Below are 15,655 nucleotides of genomic sequence, written 5' to 3' on the forward strand. Positions count from 1 at the left end.
TGGGCTCGATCCCCAGTGGGAGGCATGCAGGAGGTGGCCAATCGATGTTCTCTCTCATCAATGTTTCTCTCTCCCTCTTCCTTACTCTCTATCTAAAATTAATAAAGAAAAAAACAAAAAACAAAAAAGGACCAGGAGGCAGAGTCTCTTGGAGCTGCCATGAATTTCACTCTTTCCTTGTTGTTGTTGATTTTTCTTTTTTCAAAGGCACACCTTTAACTTTTTTTTGGTTTCTGTTTTCTTTAATGTAAACCAGATTCTTATTTCAGGCAGAAAAAAGTTACTCCAAATGAGTCAATACTCAACAATGATTGGTTTGGGTCACCTGTGGAATCAATTATATTTTTTCCTTCCCTTAAGTGGTTCGTGATATTTTTATTCAGTCGACCTAAAAGATGCCTTCTCATATCGCCTGTCTTTTCTCGGTGTGCAGCGGGGCAGTACCATCGACCACCAGGTGCTTTGGCAATCAGATGTCTTTCCCAGCTGGTCAGGGATCCCTTTTCTCTTTCCCTCATTTCTGAACTGCAGAACGGGAAGGATTATAGCATTGGCCAAGACGATGCCGTCACTTCAGGAGTGGCAGAGGCTTCACTGGGGTCACGGTCCACTCAGCTTTGTGCCTCAGAACCATCTCCTGAAGCCCTAGGCTTGGTGTGGAAACCTGACGTGGGAAGGAAGACTGGGGAGGGGCCGTGTCTGGCTCTCCTCCCATCTCTGCCATAAAAGACTAAACAAAACTGATGGGATGATTTGAGTTGCCACCAATCTACACCCTTGAGTTTGTTTTTTCCTAAAGTGCTCTTGTGAGGCCAGTGAGGGCCTCCATCTTGATTCATGATAGTCATCCTATAGTAGCAGCTGGATATGGAGGTTTGTTGCAAGTTTTTGACAAAGAAAATTAGGCTCTGAAAAACATTTCTCATCAGAAACTGTAAATATATTAAAATGCATTTAAAAGTTACTTCTGGGAAACATATTAAATAGGCCAATCATTTAATCGTTTGTTAAATGTCAAACTCTATAAAATCATGGTATAATGTCACCCTGACATAAAGCAACATCAAAATTAGTGCATCATCTATAAAGTGAAGTATCATTTGCCTTCAAGTGACAAATTCTACTGCCAAAAATACCATTATACTTCTAATAAGTGACATTCATTTTAATAGACCCTACAAAAATACAATATTTTCAGTGTCCCCATAAAACATTTAACTTACAAATATTATTCTCAGAGCTTCAGTGACATCAATGTGTGATACTACTGTGAAAACAATCCTAATAGAACACTTGAAATACTAGTATGTAAAGTAAATTAATTATATATATTTTAAAAAGAGCTATATGGAAATCTGAGAAAGAATTCATACAATCAACTCTGGGAAATCATTCTGAAATTTCAAATTAATATTTTAGTCAAATGAATGATGACTATATGAAAGAAATGTGTTAAAAAGATTATAAATTGAATTGACCATTTATTGAGGAAAATAGTTCTAATGTAAAGATAACTAAGTCTATATTAACTATGTTTGCCTTCCTCTCCAGTGAGACAAAATTCAGAATTTTATATGCTTTGAAACTTTTTTGAAACAAAAGCATTTTCTCTATTTCTGCCCACAAAAACAGGCACTGAAATTAATAATACAGGTAGACAATAGCTCTGAGAAATTATATTTGAAGTTTCATATTTAAATACCAAAATTTTTAAATCTCCCACCATAACTTTCTAACAGCAGTCTTTCTTAATGATAAATTTTATCAATCCCCAAAACTCATTTCAAATTATTTAAAAGTAGCAAATTAGATAAAGCAACACACAAATAAATTCCACATTTACAAGTAAAGAAATCACAGGGGCTATAGTTTATAATCAATATAAACTTGAAAGAAATAAAGCAATATCATTCCTGCCGCCCATCATTCACTGCTTAAATCTGTGGTAAAAAGATGTACCTATAATGATCTTTACTCTGTTTTATTTTATTTTATTTTATTTTTTAACTCTGCATGTACTGTAATTAGCTAAAGGCATCGAATAAATTAATTTGTCCTATTTTTATTCAGGTCCCAGAGATAAATGGCTAATTTATGAAATATTTCCTTCTGTGTTATGGGAATTTAGCAAATGAATATGGAACCAAATACAAACCCTTTATACCATATGTACAGCTACTTTCATAAGGCATTATCATGTAATTTTTATTGAAAAAGATTCAATGTAGTAAAGTCTTATTTTAAGATATATTTTCTTTCTCAATCCGAGATGTTTAGTTTATGAAAATATTGTTTTGCTCTATATTCTTTTTATGTATATGCCAACATATACCTTGTGCTAGAAATGTTTTACGGGAATTACAATTCTTCATATTTGTATTTTCTATATAAAGGCATATACAACGTTGAGGCAGTGTTTCTGATGGAGAGCAGAATTTGTAAAGAGCTGTGTGTGCTTCCGTGCTTCCGAAATCATATGAAATCCACTTCGAGAGGAAACTTATTTGGTTAAAAAACAAAACAAAACAAACAAAACTGCACCAATGCACAGCCAGAGGCTGACAATTAAAACTAATACATAACCACATGAACATCATATTTATATAGTTAACATTTTTAAGGATGATCAGTGCTAACATATCGTATTATACATTTGGCACTAATGTTTGCCATTGGTCCAGCAATTGGCAAAATTTGTTTCTATGTATAAATTTATTTTTGAACATTAGGTCTGGCTAGACGTATCTTCACTATTTATAAAAAATATTTAGACAGTAAGCTCACGTTGAATAACTAGGTCTACTGTGTTCTGGAAACTCTTCAGTAGTAATACAGCTTTTTCATGTTCCATATGTACAAAACTATGTCCATTTGCCTGTAAACATGCAAATAAAACAGGGCAATCAATGTAAGACACTTGTATATCGCTTTATCATAGTTTCTAATCATTAGATTCAAGGGAGTATTGCACAACCAAAAGTCATCAGTTTAAAATTCACAATAGAATTGCAACTATGAAAACAATTAATTTTCACTCAGCTTCAACTCAGTTTATTAATTCAACAAATATTTATCAAGTACCTAGTATGTCCTACCCAAGACTGTCTTAGCCTCTGTGCTAATTACAAGATGCACTGGTGAAAAACAGATGCACTTGAAATACGGTAGTTCAGTTTTGTTGTTGTTCTGATTTGTTTTGTTTGTGCAGGAACTCAATTGAGACAGTTCTGAAGTATCCACAGGACCATGCCTTCTTGTTAGAAATCACTGATACAAACCCATCAGACTGGGCAGATATTTGTATAGTTAAATCTTATTTTGACTCACTTGAAAATTCTTAGCTTGTACAGTTTTATATTAAAGAGATCATTTTTATTTCCCCCATTGCTAAATGCAAGTATATTCATTATCAGTGGTTCTCAGTCCCATCCAATACAGCTAAGATTTCCGTCCCTCGGGGGTAAAGCTCACTGACATTACTGAGAGTGGATATGTCCACCGTCTTCTAGTCAACAATCCTCAATCCATTCTATGCAATCAACATTCATTTTAAGCATAATTAACTTAACGTTACATTTTCAGGACCAAACTGGCTATTATTTTATATTTATGTCACAACATGTACGTGCTTCTTTATAGTGAGTGCTCATAGGTCTTTGGTTTTCTCTACATTGAATTGCAGATTTTCTTGATTGGAATGATTTTTGTGATTAATAGAGAGAAAGGAGTGGATCCCATAAAGCTTTGCTATCATGAGGCCAAAATAAAACCCAACCTTACTGAAGCTTGGAAACTTAATGGCTGACAGTTATGTAACTGTTTACCTTGTGGTCTGAGACTCCGTTGATTTGGAAGAATCAGCCCAATTGGCTGCTTGGCAAAGTACAGGTAATAGAGCCAGTTAATCAGTTGATTTTTTCAAGACTGATACTAATTTGGGGCACCCATTGCCTTTGTAATTTTACTTTTTTTTTAATGCTTGCTTAAAATATGATTAATATTTCAAATAACCACTCATTTAAGGTATTTTACTGCCTTAGGGTTTTTTTTGCATTTAAAACAGCAGTACACCTCTAGCAATAATGTATAATCTTTATAACTTAGATGAAAGTTGCCTGCTTAATTTCATTTTATCACTAGTTCATTAAAATTGGTTGGCTAATGACATGATAAAGAAAGCCCTAAAATATCAGTTTTTAAAAACCATGGTACATCTGCAAAAAGGAAAATACTAGGCAACGAAAACATAAACTCATCGGACAATGTGTACAAATTTATTTTAAACTAAAGAATCTCTCTCTTACTCTCTATCTCTATTATTTAGTAACATTTACTTAATGAAAATGACTATCAGAGTTGGTACTGGCTGTTTCTGTGGCAGGAAATAGTAGCTGAGTAGAATTTTGGGTGTGTTCACAGCCCAAATTTCTTGCTTTAAATTATGCTAAAAAAACAGACAACTGAGTTTCATTTGATGTTATTTTGATCAGATGCTGATGTGGAGTAGAGAATAGCATATAGTACCTTCTGCTTTTTACTCTTACCCTGTTTTTAACATCAGGAAAGTAGCAAACTTGGGTGAAACATAGTATGTTTATCTCACTTTTGAAGGTTATAGTCACTACCTTAATGTCTTCAATTTGAATAAAAGGCATACCTTAATTTTGAAATTTAACTTTAATAATGGAATTCTTGAATGTCAAATCTTAAAAATAACTTTGTGAGTGCTTAGATTTCTCTATCTGTGGACTCAAAACATAGAATTGTAATGAACTCAAAACCCAATGTGAACTTCCAGGGACTTGCTCAAAATTGAAATATCTCAGTGTTATGGGGATAAAAAATGCTCTAGTATTTGGAGCTCATGAGTGGTATATTGTCCGTTATCAGATCTGACCATGGTTTCAGAAACTACTGGTCACAAAATAATGTCAGTGTTAAGAGCATAAATGGTATGAAAACAATTAGTCATAGCCATTAATTTTGAATGTATTTTTAGTAAAAGATCTCTAAAGTAGAACGGTCCACTTCCACCATGTTTATTTTTTTATTTTTTAAAATAAAAAATGTCTGTTGTATGTAGGCACCGGGGAGAGAAGGTAAGATACCAGATGAAGCAGGGAGGCAGAGGCCTCTGGAAGGGGATGTAGCCATGGATGTGACTAAAAATAATGTACAGAATGCATGACATGTAGCAAATGTAAGCTGAGTTACATGAACTTCAGAAGAGAAAGTACTAGGGTAGTTCAGCAGAAGGAAAAGAAGAGGGACACTTTCCAAGGGAGATGTTTCTTTGAGACATTTAACAGAAGAATTTGTCGGTCCTCACACCTGGCAAATATGATCAACAAGAGAACCCACACCCTTGTCTTGTCTCCAGTCTGGAGTCTCCTCCAGCCCTGGACAGAACAGTTGGCTGTTTCAAGTAAACTCTGCAATGGTCCATGCAGCGAAAAGAGTTTTAGGATGCACGCAATCATTTTTGTGAGCATTAAAAAATAAAAATACCTATGAACTTAGATGCTAAACTTTAGTATAAGGAGTACACATAAAAATAAGCTAATGAGGAGGTAGAGTTAACTCATAGATCCCCTCTTCAAAAGGAAGAGAGAAAGCCCAGCACGTAAACATTTAAACAGAACTTTTCTGGAGAGAGAGAAAGAGGGAGAGGATGAGGAGCCAGGGACAGAGGTGAGAGCTGGAGCGGGGTTTGCTCTCAGAGACCAGTTTGCTGGCCAACACCTTCCAACCCCACGGGTTCTATTATTATTTCTCTCAATACATCACTGAAATAATAAGACCACTATTGCTTTCAGTGATTTGAACTGATATTTCATTGATCATGATAAAATAATGAATATTTTCTCCTTAAGATTGTTATGAGATGGCCTCCTAACATAATTCTGTTCTTTACAGTGGATGCAAAGCCATAATTTAGCTTCCTATCAAAGTTAATTTAACTTATTTCAGAAAGACTAGTAGAAATAGCATTTAGTCCTAAATTAGAATCTACAGAAATGCTGACTCTCTCATTCTTGCGGTTTTAACTCTAGCTTAATTGAGTCGCTGGAGTCATTTGTGAGCCTTCTCTCTCAAAAGTAGACTATCTGCTAGGGCAGCGCCAGGAGACTGGAGAGGAAATAGATTAAGAGGGAGAAAGCTTTTAGGGCAGATCTATAAATTTGGCACCTGATTGAACAAGGAAATAAGAAACCAACAAGAATCAAATTGTGATGCCCTAAACAGAAAATGGAAACCCCCGCAGAACAGCAAAGCTTAGTTCGGAAGACAATGGAGTTGGAGGTGTTGGTGATGCATGCAATGGAAATGTTGATCATGTATCTAGAAAGAAGAGAGTGGAGTTCAGCCCTGGCCGGTTTTCTCAGTGGTTAGAGCGCCAGCCTGTGGACTGAAGAGTTGCAGGTTCGATTCCGCTCAAGGGCATGTACCTTGGTTGCGGTTGGGTCCCCAGCCTTGGTTGGGGTCATGTGGGAGGCAACCAGTCAATGTGCCTCTGTTGCATCAATGTCTCTCTCTCTCCTCTCCCCGCCTCCACTCTATCTGAAGATAAAAGAAAAAATATGCTTAGGTAAGGTTTAAGAGAAGAGAAAGAGATTGGAGTTCAGGAAGGAGGTCAGAGTGGCAGCACTAGCACCAGAGGTAAGGTGGCATTGCAGCTTGGCATTGCCCACATGAAATACTGGGAGACTGCTCAGAAGATACGTTTAAAGGGAGCATGAGAATGAATTGGGGTGGTGGAGAATATGGCTGTGGGCAGTTTTGAATGAGCAGAACAGAACTGAAAGATAGTGTTTGCTGTTGACCTGGGCATCTAGGAAAATCTGTCTGAAGTGAGGGAGGGAAAGGTGAAACAGGTCCTAGTTCTTAAGGATGGCAGAAAGCTGGCTCTAGCCAGATGGCCAAACTAAATGACAGGGATTCTCCTGGGAACCAGTGCACTAAGGGGAGGGAACAGGAAACCTGGATCCTAAGAAATCAGGCAGGAGGAGAGGGGAAGAGTCATCCTGAAGGGATCACGGTGGAGTGCACACAGGATAGCAGGAAATCCCAGAGAATCAAGTACTTACTTTCTCGTGGCTCCAGTGCAGCCTAACTTTCGGTAGCACAGAGGAAAGAGCAGGGAGAAGGCCAGGCCAGGTTAACTCTGGCCTTGAATCTGGGTTTGTTTCCAATGAACCAGGCTTCAAGATGTTCAGAACCCCAGTTCAGTTTCTGACTCAAGGCTAGGGAGATGCTTTGTATAACTTAGCTTTTAATATAACTTTAAAGCATTAGCTTTTATTTTCATGCTTTGTAAGTACACATGAGAGCGGGAAACACACACATAGAGCTGATTTCCCAGAAGGAAACAAGCAGATTGATAAATTAGATCACCGAGTCAAATAAACATTAGGGCTCTATCTGTAAGTCTAGTCCCTTAAATGTTTTGGATCTAAACCAGAGCTTTGGTGAACCTCAAGAGGCCTATTTAAAAGGCCACAACTAGTGACGGCCTGGGAACGGCTTCAAAATAACAGAAGGAGTCTAAAAGATGAGAAAGCAGGTCATTTTAGAAAGTTACAAAATAAATTAATATGTGTCAAATGCAAAGGACAGAGCCTGGCACCCCATACCTGATCAATCAATAAGTGCTAGCTCTTACTATTAATATTACTTCACTATTACTTTCTTGAAATTAAGAAATATAATTTTCATTAAGCCTTGAGAATAGAAGGACAAAATGCCAGAGGAAAGAACTTTTGTTTTTTGTTTAGATAAGCTTAATTTTTTAAAAGATGAGAATGTAAAGATCAGAGAGGTTACGTGAAAGCTCCAAGCTCACACAGCTAAGGCTAGGTGGGAATTTACGTCACAGTAGTCAACAATCTCTATCTTGACACAACTTGTTTCACTGGATGTTTTGAGGGTGTAATAAATGTTTTACGTTCATTAAATTAATTCAATTTTTAATATTCAGCTATTTCTTGATATGGAACGTTCTGTTAGGCACGCTGCCAGGGTGGGCCATGACAGAAGGAGTTTGAAGAGAGGTTTGAATGGAAGAAGTGAGCATCTCAATTCTAGAGAAGCTTCTCCCATTCTCAGGACAGAAGAGCAAAGTGAACTTATATTGTCTATTGAAATGAATATGCATCTCGAGCAGTTCAGACAGGGAATCAGAGAATTATGTCACTGCATTTGTGTGGGGCTTTTCCAATGAAAGTGAAGACCAGAAGAATCACAGTATTTGAACCAGTGGGGGTTTGTGGTTATTTCACGGGTGAATAGAAGAGCCGAGGAAATAGAGGCTGGTACCAGGCAATATTAATTGCAGAGTATAAATCCAGTGATGCTTTGAAAAAAATAAAGACATATACTTCACATTTATGCATTTGATATTTTGGATATATGCATTACATTAATGCAAATGATGAGTTGAAGAATTGATGCTAAATTAATAAAATTTAAAAAATATTGTCATATTTGACTACATCTATGTCTTATGTAAACACAGCCTATCATGGGTTATCATATACTGTGTGCATTTTTTGAGGAAATTGCAAGTAATAAAACATGAGAAATAAATGAATGGCTTATTAAGTCAAAATGAGGCTAATAAGAAAACAATCCAGGAAAGAAAATATATGCTGGCAATTTTATCCTTCAAGAACATGTACTTAATGGGTTTCTGGCTCTAGTTGACTTGAAAATGTAAGGACCATTTTACTATGGTCTTTGCTATTTCTAGAAGATATCCTTTCTTATTTTAATTCCACTTGAAATCTGCGCCACAGAATGTTTCTTTGATTGCCATTTCCCATGATTTAGATATGAAAAGATTGAGAGTTAATGAAAATAATGTTTATTATTCTATCAGAAAGTAGAGCTTTGCAATTAGAGCTCATCAGTTTACCGTAAAGCACTCTTAGTTACTGGATTTCATCCTCCTGGTCCTTCCTGGATTTATCTTTGATTTCCTTCTGGTAAATGTTTTGTTAAGGGAATAAATTATGGGTGTTTGTTTATACTGCAGATATTCTCCAGATGATGCTGTGATTCTCCTAGGAATATGTTGTATCCTTATTAGTCAAAGCTCTGAACGTAAAAACGAGTCTCAGAAAACTTGGCCGCGGCATAGGTGAGATTATCTAATAAGGGCAGCACAGCTCTTTTTAGAATCCAAAAAAGAGATGGGATTAGAGGCATGGGCATATGATTTTTGTTTGATTTAAACTCACATTCAATGGCCAAACATTTAAAGGGCCAGCACACATGTATTTTGTACGTTAGATATACATTGGTACATTAATAACTGGCACTTCGAATGCCTGTAGATCTTGAGATGAGGAACAACTGAAGGTACAGCAAACGAACTAGAGCTCTAAGGGCAAGCTTCCATGCTGTCTAATCCTGACAGCCAGGCATTATCAGAAACAGTGGGAATCTTAGATAAGTAAAATTATGTTTCATATTAACTGCTTGGAATTAATTCCCACTTCAGAATTTTAATCTGGGAGAATACCGTCATTAAGTATTGGGATATAGTTAGGGCTGAGTATACTGCATAATCAATACTACATTGATTCTATACCAAATCATTTAAATTTTTTTTCTTTCTATTAAAAATCTGAACTATAGGCCTCAAAGTCTTAGAGAGTTCACATGAAAAAGTTATATTGCACTTTTTATATTGCATTTTTTGAATATGAGAAAGTTTGAAGTCTCAGTGGCTTTTACAGTAGCATTAAAAATATCTTCATAGCATAAAGCACAGATAAGAATTTCTCTTCTGTCTTAAGTGTACACATGTACTGTAGCTTGAATATTTCATTAATTCAGGCTCAAAAAAGACACAAGATATAATTGAAACTGAAGAATTTGGAACTATTTGTAGAGAAATGCAAATAAATAAATACATACATACATACATACATACATACATAAAGATAGTTACTTGTTTATCTGTTCTGATTTTAGAATGCCTGTTTTCTTCTTATCGAATATGTTGAGTAAACAAACATCTCTAACAAATGAATCTCCTACCTTGGTTTGCAAAGCAGGTCTCTGACGGGCTACACTTTATTCCTTTTACTTTTGCCAAGAAAAGAATAACTGAAAAACCACCCTCTCATTTTGAGAGGACTCTTTGTAGCCAGATTGGTTGGTGCCTGTTTTGGTCTTAAAAAGAGACAGACTAGGAGTCCATTTTATTAAATGTTTGATAGTCAGCTCTTTCCTGTCTCTCTCCCTCCTTCATCTTCTGTTCTGTGTGATTTTGGGCTTGTCTACTTCTTGGAATAGGCTGTGTAAAGGCAGGGACTTCATTCCATTCCCCATGACATGGTTCAGATTGCTTGGTACAATGCGTTGTACATAGTGAGCATTTAATGTATATTTTCCAAATAATAAATAAATAAATAGAAAATATGATGACTATGATGCTATCAGTAAAATTTGCTACAGTAGCATCACCACTGTGTAACGCAAGAAGCGCACATAAGTTATTTACCCTCTGTCAACAATAGATACCTTGCAGGTTTGTTGCATGATATAAACAAGATAAAACAGATGCTTCATTAATATTATTTTAATTTCAGCCAAATTATGGAAGTTAGAGCCAGCCTAATGAACTTAACTTATCATTATTGGTTTTCATGTTTTACTTAATACTTACCATGTTATTGTTTTGATTTGCAAAAAGCATCGTATTTCTCTCTCTCTCTCTCTCTCTTTTTTTTTTTTTAGTAATCCATGCTGAACTTTATAGATTATGAACAAAACAAAATGGATAAAGATATTCAGTGAAACTTTGGCATATAAAACCATATAGATTATTTAAACTTATTTTTTATTTTCTTCTAATCAAACTATATTTAAAAAAATTCTATTCCTCAAATGCACTATATCATTATAGGCAATGATTTCTCTGGTCACTAAATTAGAGTCAAATGATCATGGAACACCCCCCCTTTAAGGGCCCCCTTGCCCACTTTCCACTCAATCTTTCTGTTATTTTTTTATTTTTAATCACCAAATAAGATAAAATATAGAAAAGTGTTAACTTATTTGGCTTTGTTGGGAAATGCTTTAGGGATATTTCCTAATACCTTAAGTTTATTCTTTAATGGTCCCACATTTTAATTTAACCATAACAAAAATTTCTCACTCTTTACTTTTTATAGCTTTTGTGGGGAGAAATTTTTAAAAATTAAGAAAAATGGATGTACTCCAACCCACTCTTAATGATTCATGATGCTCATTATGAACATCAACACTCTCTGGGATAAGGCTGTAGGCCCAGTTAGTTGCTTCCATAAGAAACATATCTCCAAGTGTGCTTTGTGGAAGGAAAGAGGGTTGCATAGTTAAGTATGTTGGAGAATATAAGTTTGTAAGATTTCTCAGGTTCTTAATAAGCTCAGCACATTGTGAAATCCTGAACTAAGGCATAGAAACTTATTCAACTGAGGAACTCTCTCTCTCTTTGTAAAAGATATCTTAAGGAACGCCACTGTGAAACGCTATTCTATACTGAATGACTCCAGGCTGCTGTACTGTTTGAATTTTATTTTTGTCTTTAAGAAGTTTCTCCCTCTTCCTGGTCAGGGAAGTTGTCAGCTGTGGCGTCTTGCTTCTGGCAATGTGCCTGAACCCAGAGGCTTTACCCTTGGTTGTCTGGGAAACTAAGTAAAAGATGCCAAGTATGAAAGAACGTCTATGAGCAATAGCCTGAGATTTAGTGCGCGGACTTTGTGACATTAATTATGGCTTCTCAGAAATATTTTGTTTCTTTTCTGGTTTGTGTTTTTGTTCCTGACAACTGAGGTGGTTGACTAAAGATGCTTTAGCTAAGTAAGATAATATTATTAGCAGCCAACCCCATCTCTTGGTCATTAAAAGAGGTATAAGACGTCCATCCAGAGAAGGAAGGTTTGATTTGGTGGTTGTGTGCAGATAAAGCACCATATATCTGTATATGGGGAGTCTAAACTTCTGGGGAGTCTAAACTTATTTCTCACATTCTTAGCCTTGAAAATCATGTCTCACTATCTCCTCCCTACTCCTTCCCCATGCCAGCCTATCTCCATGTTTGAATTCTCCAACCCCATGCGAAACTTTAAAATCCCAGGGACTCCTTTCTGTGGGCCTGGGATCTCCCTCCCCAATATGCTCTTCTTTGTATATCACACTCATCAGTTCTGGCATAAGCCTCTTATCTCTGTCTAGCCCACAGGTATTGCTCCTCCTGCTAACCCTGCTTCTCTCTATTAAGCCTGGAGCAAATCCTGCTCCATCAAGAGTGAACTTTCTTTTCTCTGTTCCCTCCATCCTTGGAGATCTCCGTAATTCTGTGTTCCTTGCCACACAGGTCTCACCTCTCCCACTCATGCCCCAAGGTACTGGGGGAGACAAGAGTAGGAGGGGGCAGCATCTTGGACTTTTGCTTATGAGTGCCCCCCTCTCAGCTTCGGAATAAACACCCTCTTATGTTAATCAGCTCATTCTTTTAACACTGCTACAACACCTATTACATCACAAAATCAAGCAGTTTATTCATTCTCATTGGTCTGCATGCATTAATATTGTCTCCCTGGGGGCACACAAATTCCTCTTATCAGACACTAATCAGGATGTGGAGTGCACTTGTCAGTGGCTGTGAACACAGCAGTAATAATAGGCCTGGTGGCCATCAAACCCTATGATTTTGGCCTTGATATGATGATCTGAGCCCAACAAACTACCAACAACTAACTGAAACTTGATAAACTTATTTGTGGAGAGTGGTTGCTTGAATTGTCTATATGAGTTGTAGGGTCAAAGTTTTTTAAGACTAGGAAAAAAAAAAAAAAAAGGAAAATACCTGGTTTGTTTGAATTATCATCTCTCTGAGTATCTTATTTTAGTATCTTACAGATACAACAATAGACCAGGAATATATTTTGGACTACAAATTCCAAAACTCTTAAAATCATGGCAAGGTAGAAGAGACTACAAAATTATATTCATTTGGGTATTGTATTTCTATACCTTATATTTGAAATATCTCTTTTGATGACTGGCAATATCTAGATGACATTAATTATCTATAAAGTATAGAAGAGGATAGGGGTTGACTACTGTGATGCAATAGAATATGATATGCTCACAAGTGAGCTTTAGGCTGTAACTGTGAATTATGTTAACTATCAAGTACAATATATTCTATTATAACAGTCTATTAATCTCTTCAACAGAATAACTATAATTAATAGATTTTGATATTTAAATATATTTTGAATTTTAAATGTGTAACGAATTAGACTGAACTTTTTAGCATGAGAAAGAGCATTAGAAAAAAGAAACTATGATGTTAAACCAATGTAATTGCCACTTCAGAAATGGTCAAATATTAGCAAATTCACATGGTTCAGTCTAATAGCATTTCTTAGGATCCATGTATTTCCACTTGTTCTCTCTCACTTATATAGTTCAGCTTGACAGAAAGCGAGGCTCTGAGGAGTCAACTCTCCTAGATCTGTGCTCTTTCCTTTGCCATGTTGTCTTAAAGCAAAATGACTTCCTAAACACAGGAGGCCATTTGAATATGTTCACTCTTTATAGAGTATCTATTCTGGGAAGATGAATAGTAAAATGACAGAAAAATCATGTGAATATGTTTTATTAAGCCAAAATGTTTTAATTGACATTATCCCTTAATGTACACATTTTCATGTGATTCAAATAACATGCTCATAATACCAGAGCAGAGTAAGAAGAAAGTTGTGGGTAAAAGAGTTACAGAAAAAGGAAGAGATAACTCTTATCTAATAAGTTCTGAATTTAGAGGAGATATGGGAAACACATGTCTCTTTTGCTATTTCATATCTTTTTTGTTATTTGCTATCAGTTTAGATGAAACCCAATAACTGCCATCACTTAAGGGGGCTCATTCATTGTTGTTTTGTTTTTGTTTTCTTTTACATTATTTTCCAGGTTGTACATTGTCAGTAAGGCTTGTAAATAAGTTTGCTCTAGTGAAGACATATTGTAATAATCTTGTAAATAACAAATAACTCAATGATATAAACCTATACTTTTCCTCTTAGCAGCTTATTTTGGCATTTATTTCAGCTTAGAATTAGTCATTCTTACTTCTTTGAGAAAGTACAATTGACCTCTTGTGTTTTTCAACCAGTATGAGTGAAACTGTGTATACAGTACTTTATTTCATTAATGTCTATGTGCATTTTTTCTTTTACTGAAAATGAACTTTGATTTTATTGTACTAGATGCAAATGAGTTCAATAGCAAGAATTAAAATGTTGCATCCTTGAAAGGCATCTGAGAAGAGACATCCTGATGCAGTTCTTCTGCAGTGTTTCTGGCTTTCAACTGATTGGGCTTATAATTCCTTCCTACTTCTTACCTTAGGACTTTGTTCCTCTGAGCTCTTTGCTTCTTCTGTATATCTCTCAGGGACTAGAAATACTTAACTCCTATGTCCCTACATATAACTCTTCTAGAATTTCATAGACAGAAAAGATGATTCTAATTATGCAGCTAGACACTAACTTAATTCTCATTTCCCTTCTGTAGAATATCTCAATATCTCTGTCACTAGATAAATATACCATATTTATATTCATTTGTATATATTTCTTTTTCAAATCTGAAGATAAAATTCTTTCTTTTGCTACCTCTGTCATAGATAAAGGCAACTCCCCAAACTTGTCTCAAGCTATTGAAAGCTACTCTACCCAGCCTGCCATTCTAAGAGGTCAGAGATCTGAGATTCAAAATAATTTCTCTGAAATTCAGTGGATGAGAAAACTAGCCATTTCCTTTGCTAAAAAACAGAGCATTTACTGAGTGTTTTGGAGTTATGTTGTTAGTTTATTTTTGGCCATTTTTTGTGGAAATTGATAATGTTACTAAATAGTTAATTTTTTGAGCTGGAGGGACTTCAGATATATCGGTCATACTCTATTTTGCTTATAATGAATGTGAATCCCACAGACATATAAAATGCTTAAGATCGATGATAGAGTTAAGAGATCCAAAAATATGGAACTTTCATAATAAAGTGATAAAAAAAATTTTAGAATATTTTATGTCTTTTTTATATCAGTGTTTTAATTCAAAACACCAACTGCTGATTTGCTCTTCTGCCTGCATGGAATGGACTAGGACCTGTTGGACGGTTTTCTACGGTGAGGCCACCACAGGTTGGAGCAGCCTTTAGGTCTTTTCGGACAATTATCACTTTTAAAAACTTGAATTTACATGATCTTGATAGTAATATCAAATATTTCTGAGAATAAAATTTCCAGGCAAATATAATATATATATATTTATTATTATTATTATTATTATTATACAGGGCTTCTACTTTTCTAGGACTTTCTGAGAGAGTTCAATAAATAGGAGAGCGAAGATCTCCTTGGAGCTGAGTTGAGGGAGGGCTTTGCATTTTTGTAACTGTGTTTGCAAAGCCAATCTGACCAGAGGGTTCCTTTCCTACATGTCCTGTCTTTACAGTGTCCCTAAGTCTTCAGTAAATTATGTCGAACCATTTCATAATTGTTCCAAATAGTCAAATATCTGCAATGTCGGATAGTTCCATGTAGTTACATAGTGGGCAATTTCTGGGGTAATAAGTCAAAATACTGAAGAG

General features: G+C 35.7%; 1 protein-coding gene across 2 annotated transcripts in view; it reads right to left on the reverse strand.

The window, feature by feature from the left end:
• Positions 1–1,144: 1,144 nt before the first annotated feature.
• Positions 1,145–15,655, reverse strand: part of LRRC7 (leucine rich repeat containing 7) — a 460,161-nt gene continuing 445,650 nt past the window's right edge. Inside the window, exon 26 of one of the 2 annotated variants that reach the window (XM_036256050.1) lies at positions 1,145–2,875. In XM_036256050.1, the coding sequence (XP_036111943.1) occupies positions 2,768–2,875 (108 nt within the window). In that variant the 3' untranslated portion in view covers positions 1,145–2,767. The remainder of the gene's footprint in view (positions 2,876–15,655) is intronic. The other variant, XM_036256051.1, reaches the window with a different exon arrangement.

Source organism: Molossus molossus, unplaced genomic scaffold (genome assembly GCF_014108415.1).
Source record: "Molossus molossus isolate mMolMol1 unplaced genomic scaffold, mMolMol1.p scaffold_m16_p_12, whole genome shotgun sequence".
Lineage (NCBI taxonomy): Eukaryota > Metazoa > Chordata > Mammalia > Chiroptera > Molossidae > Molossus > Molossus molossus.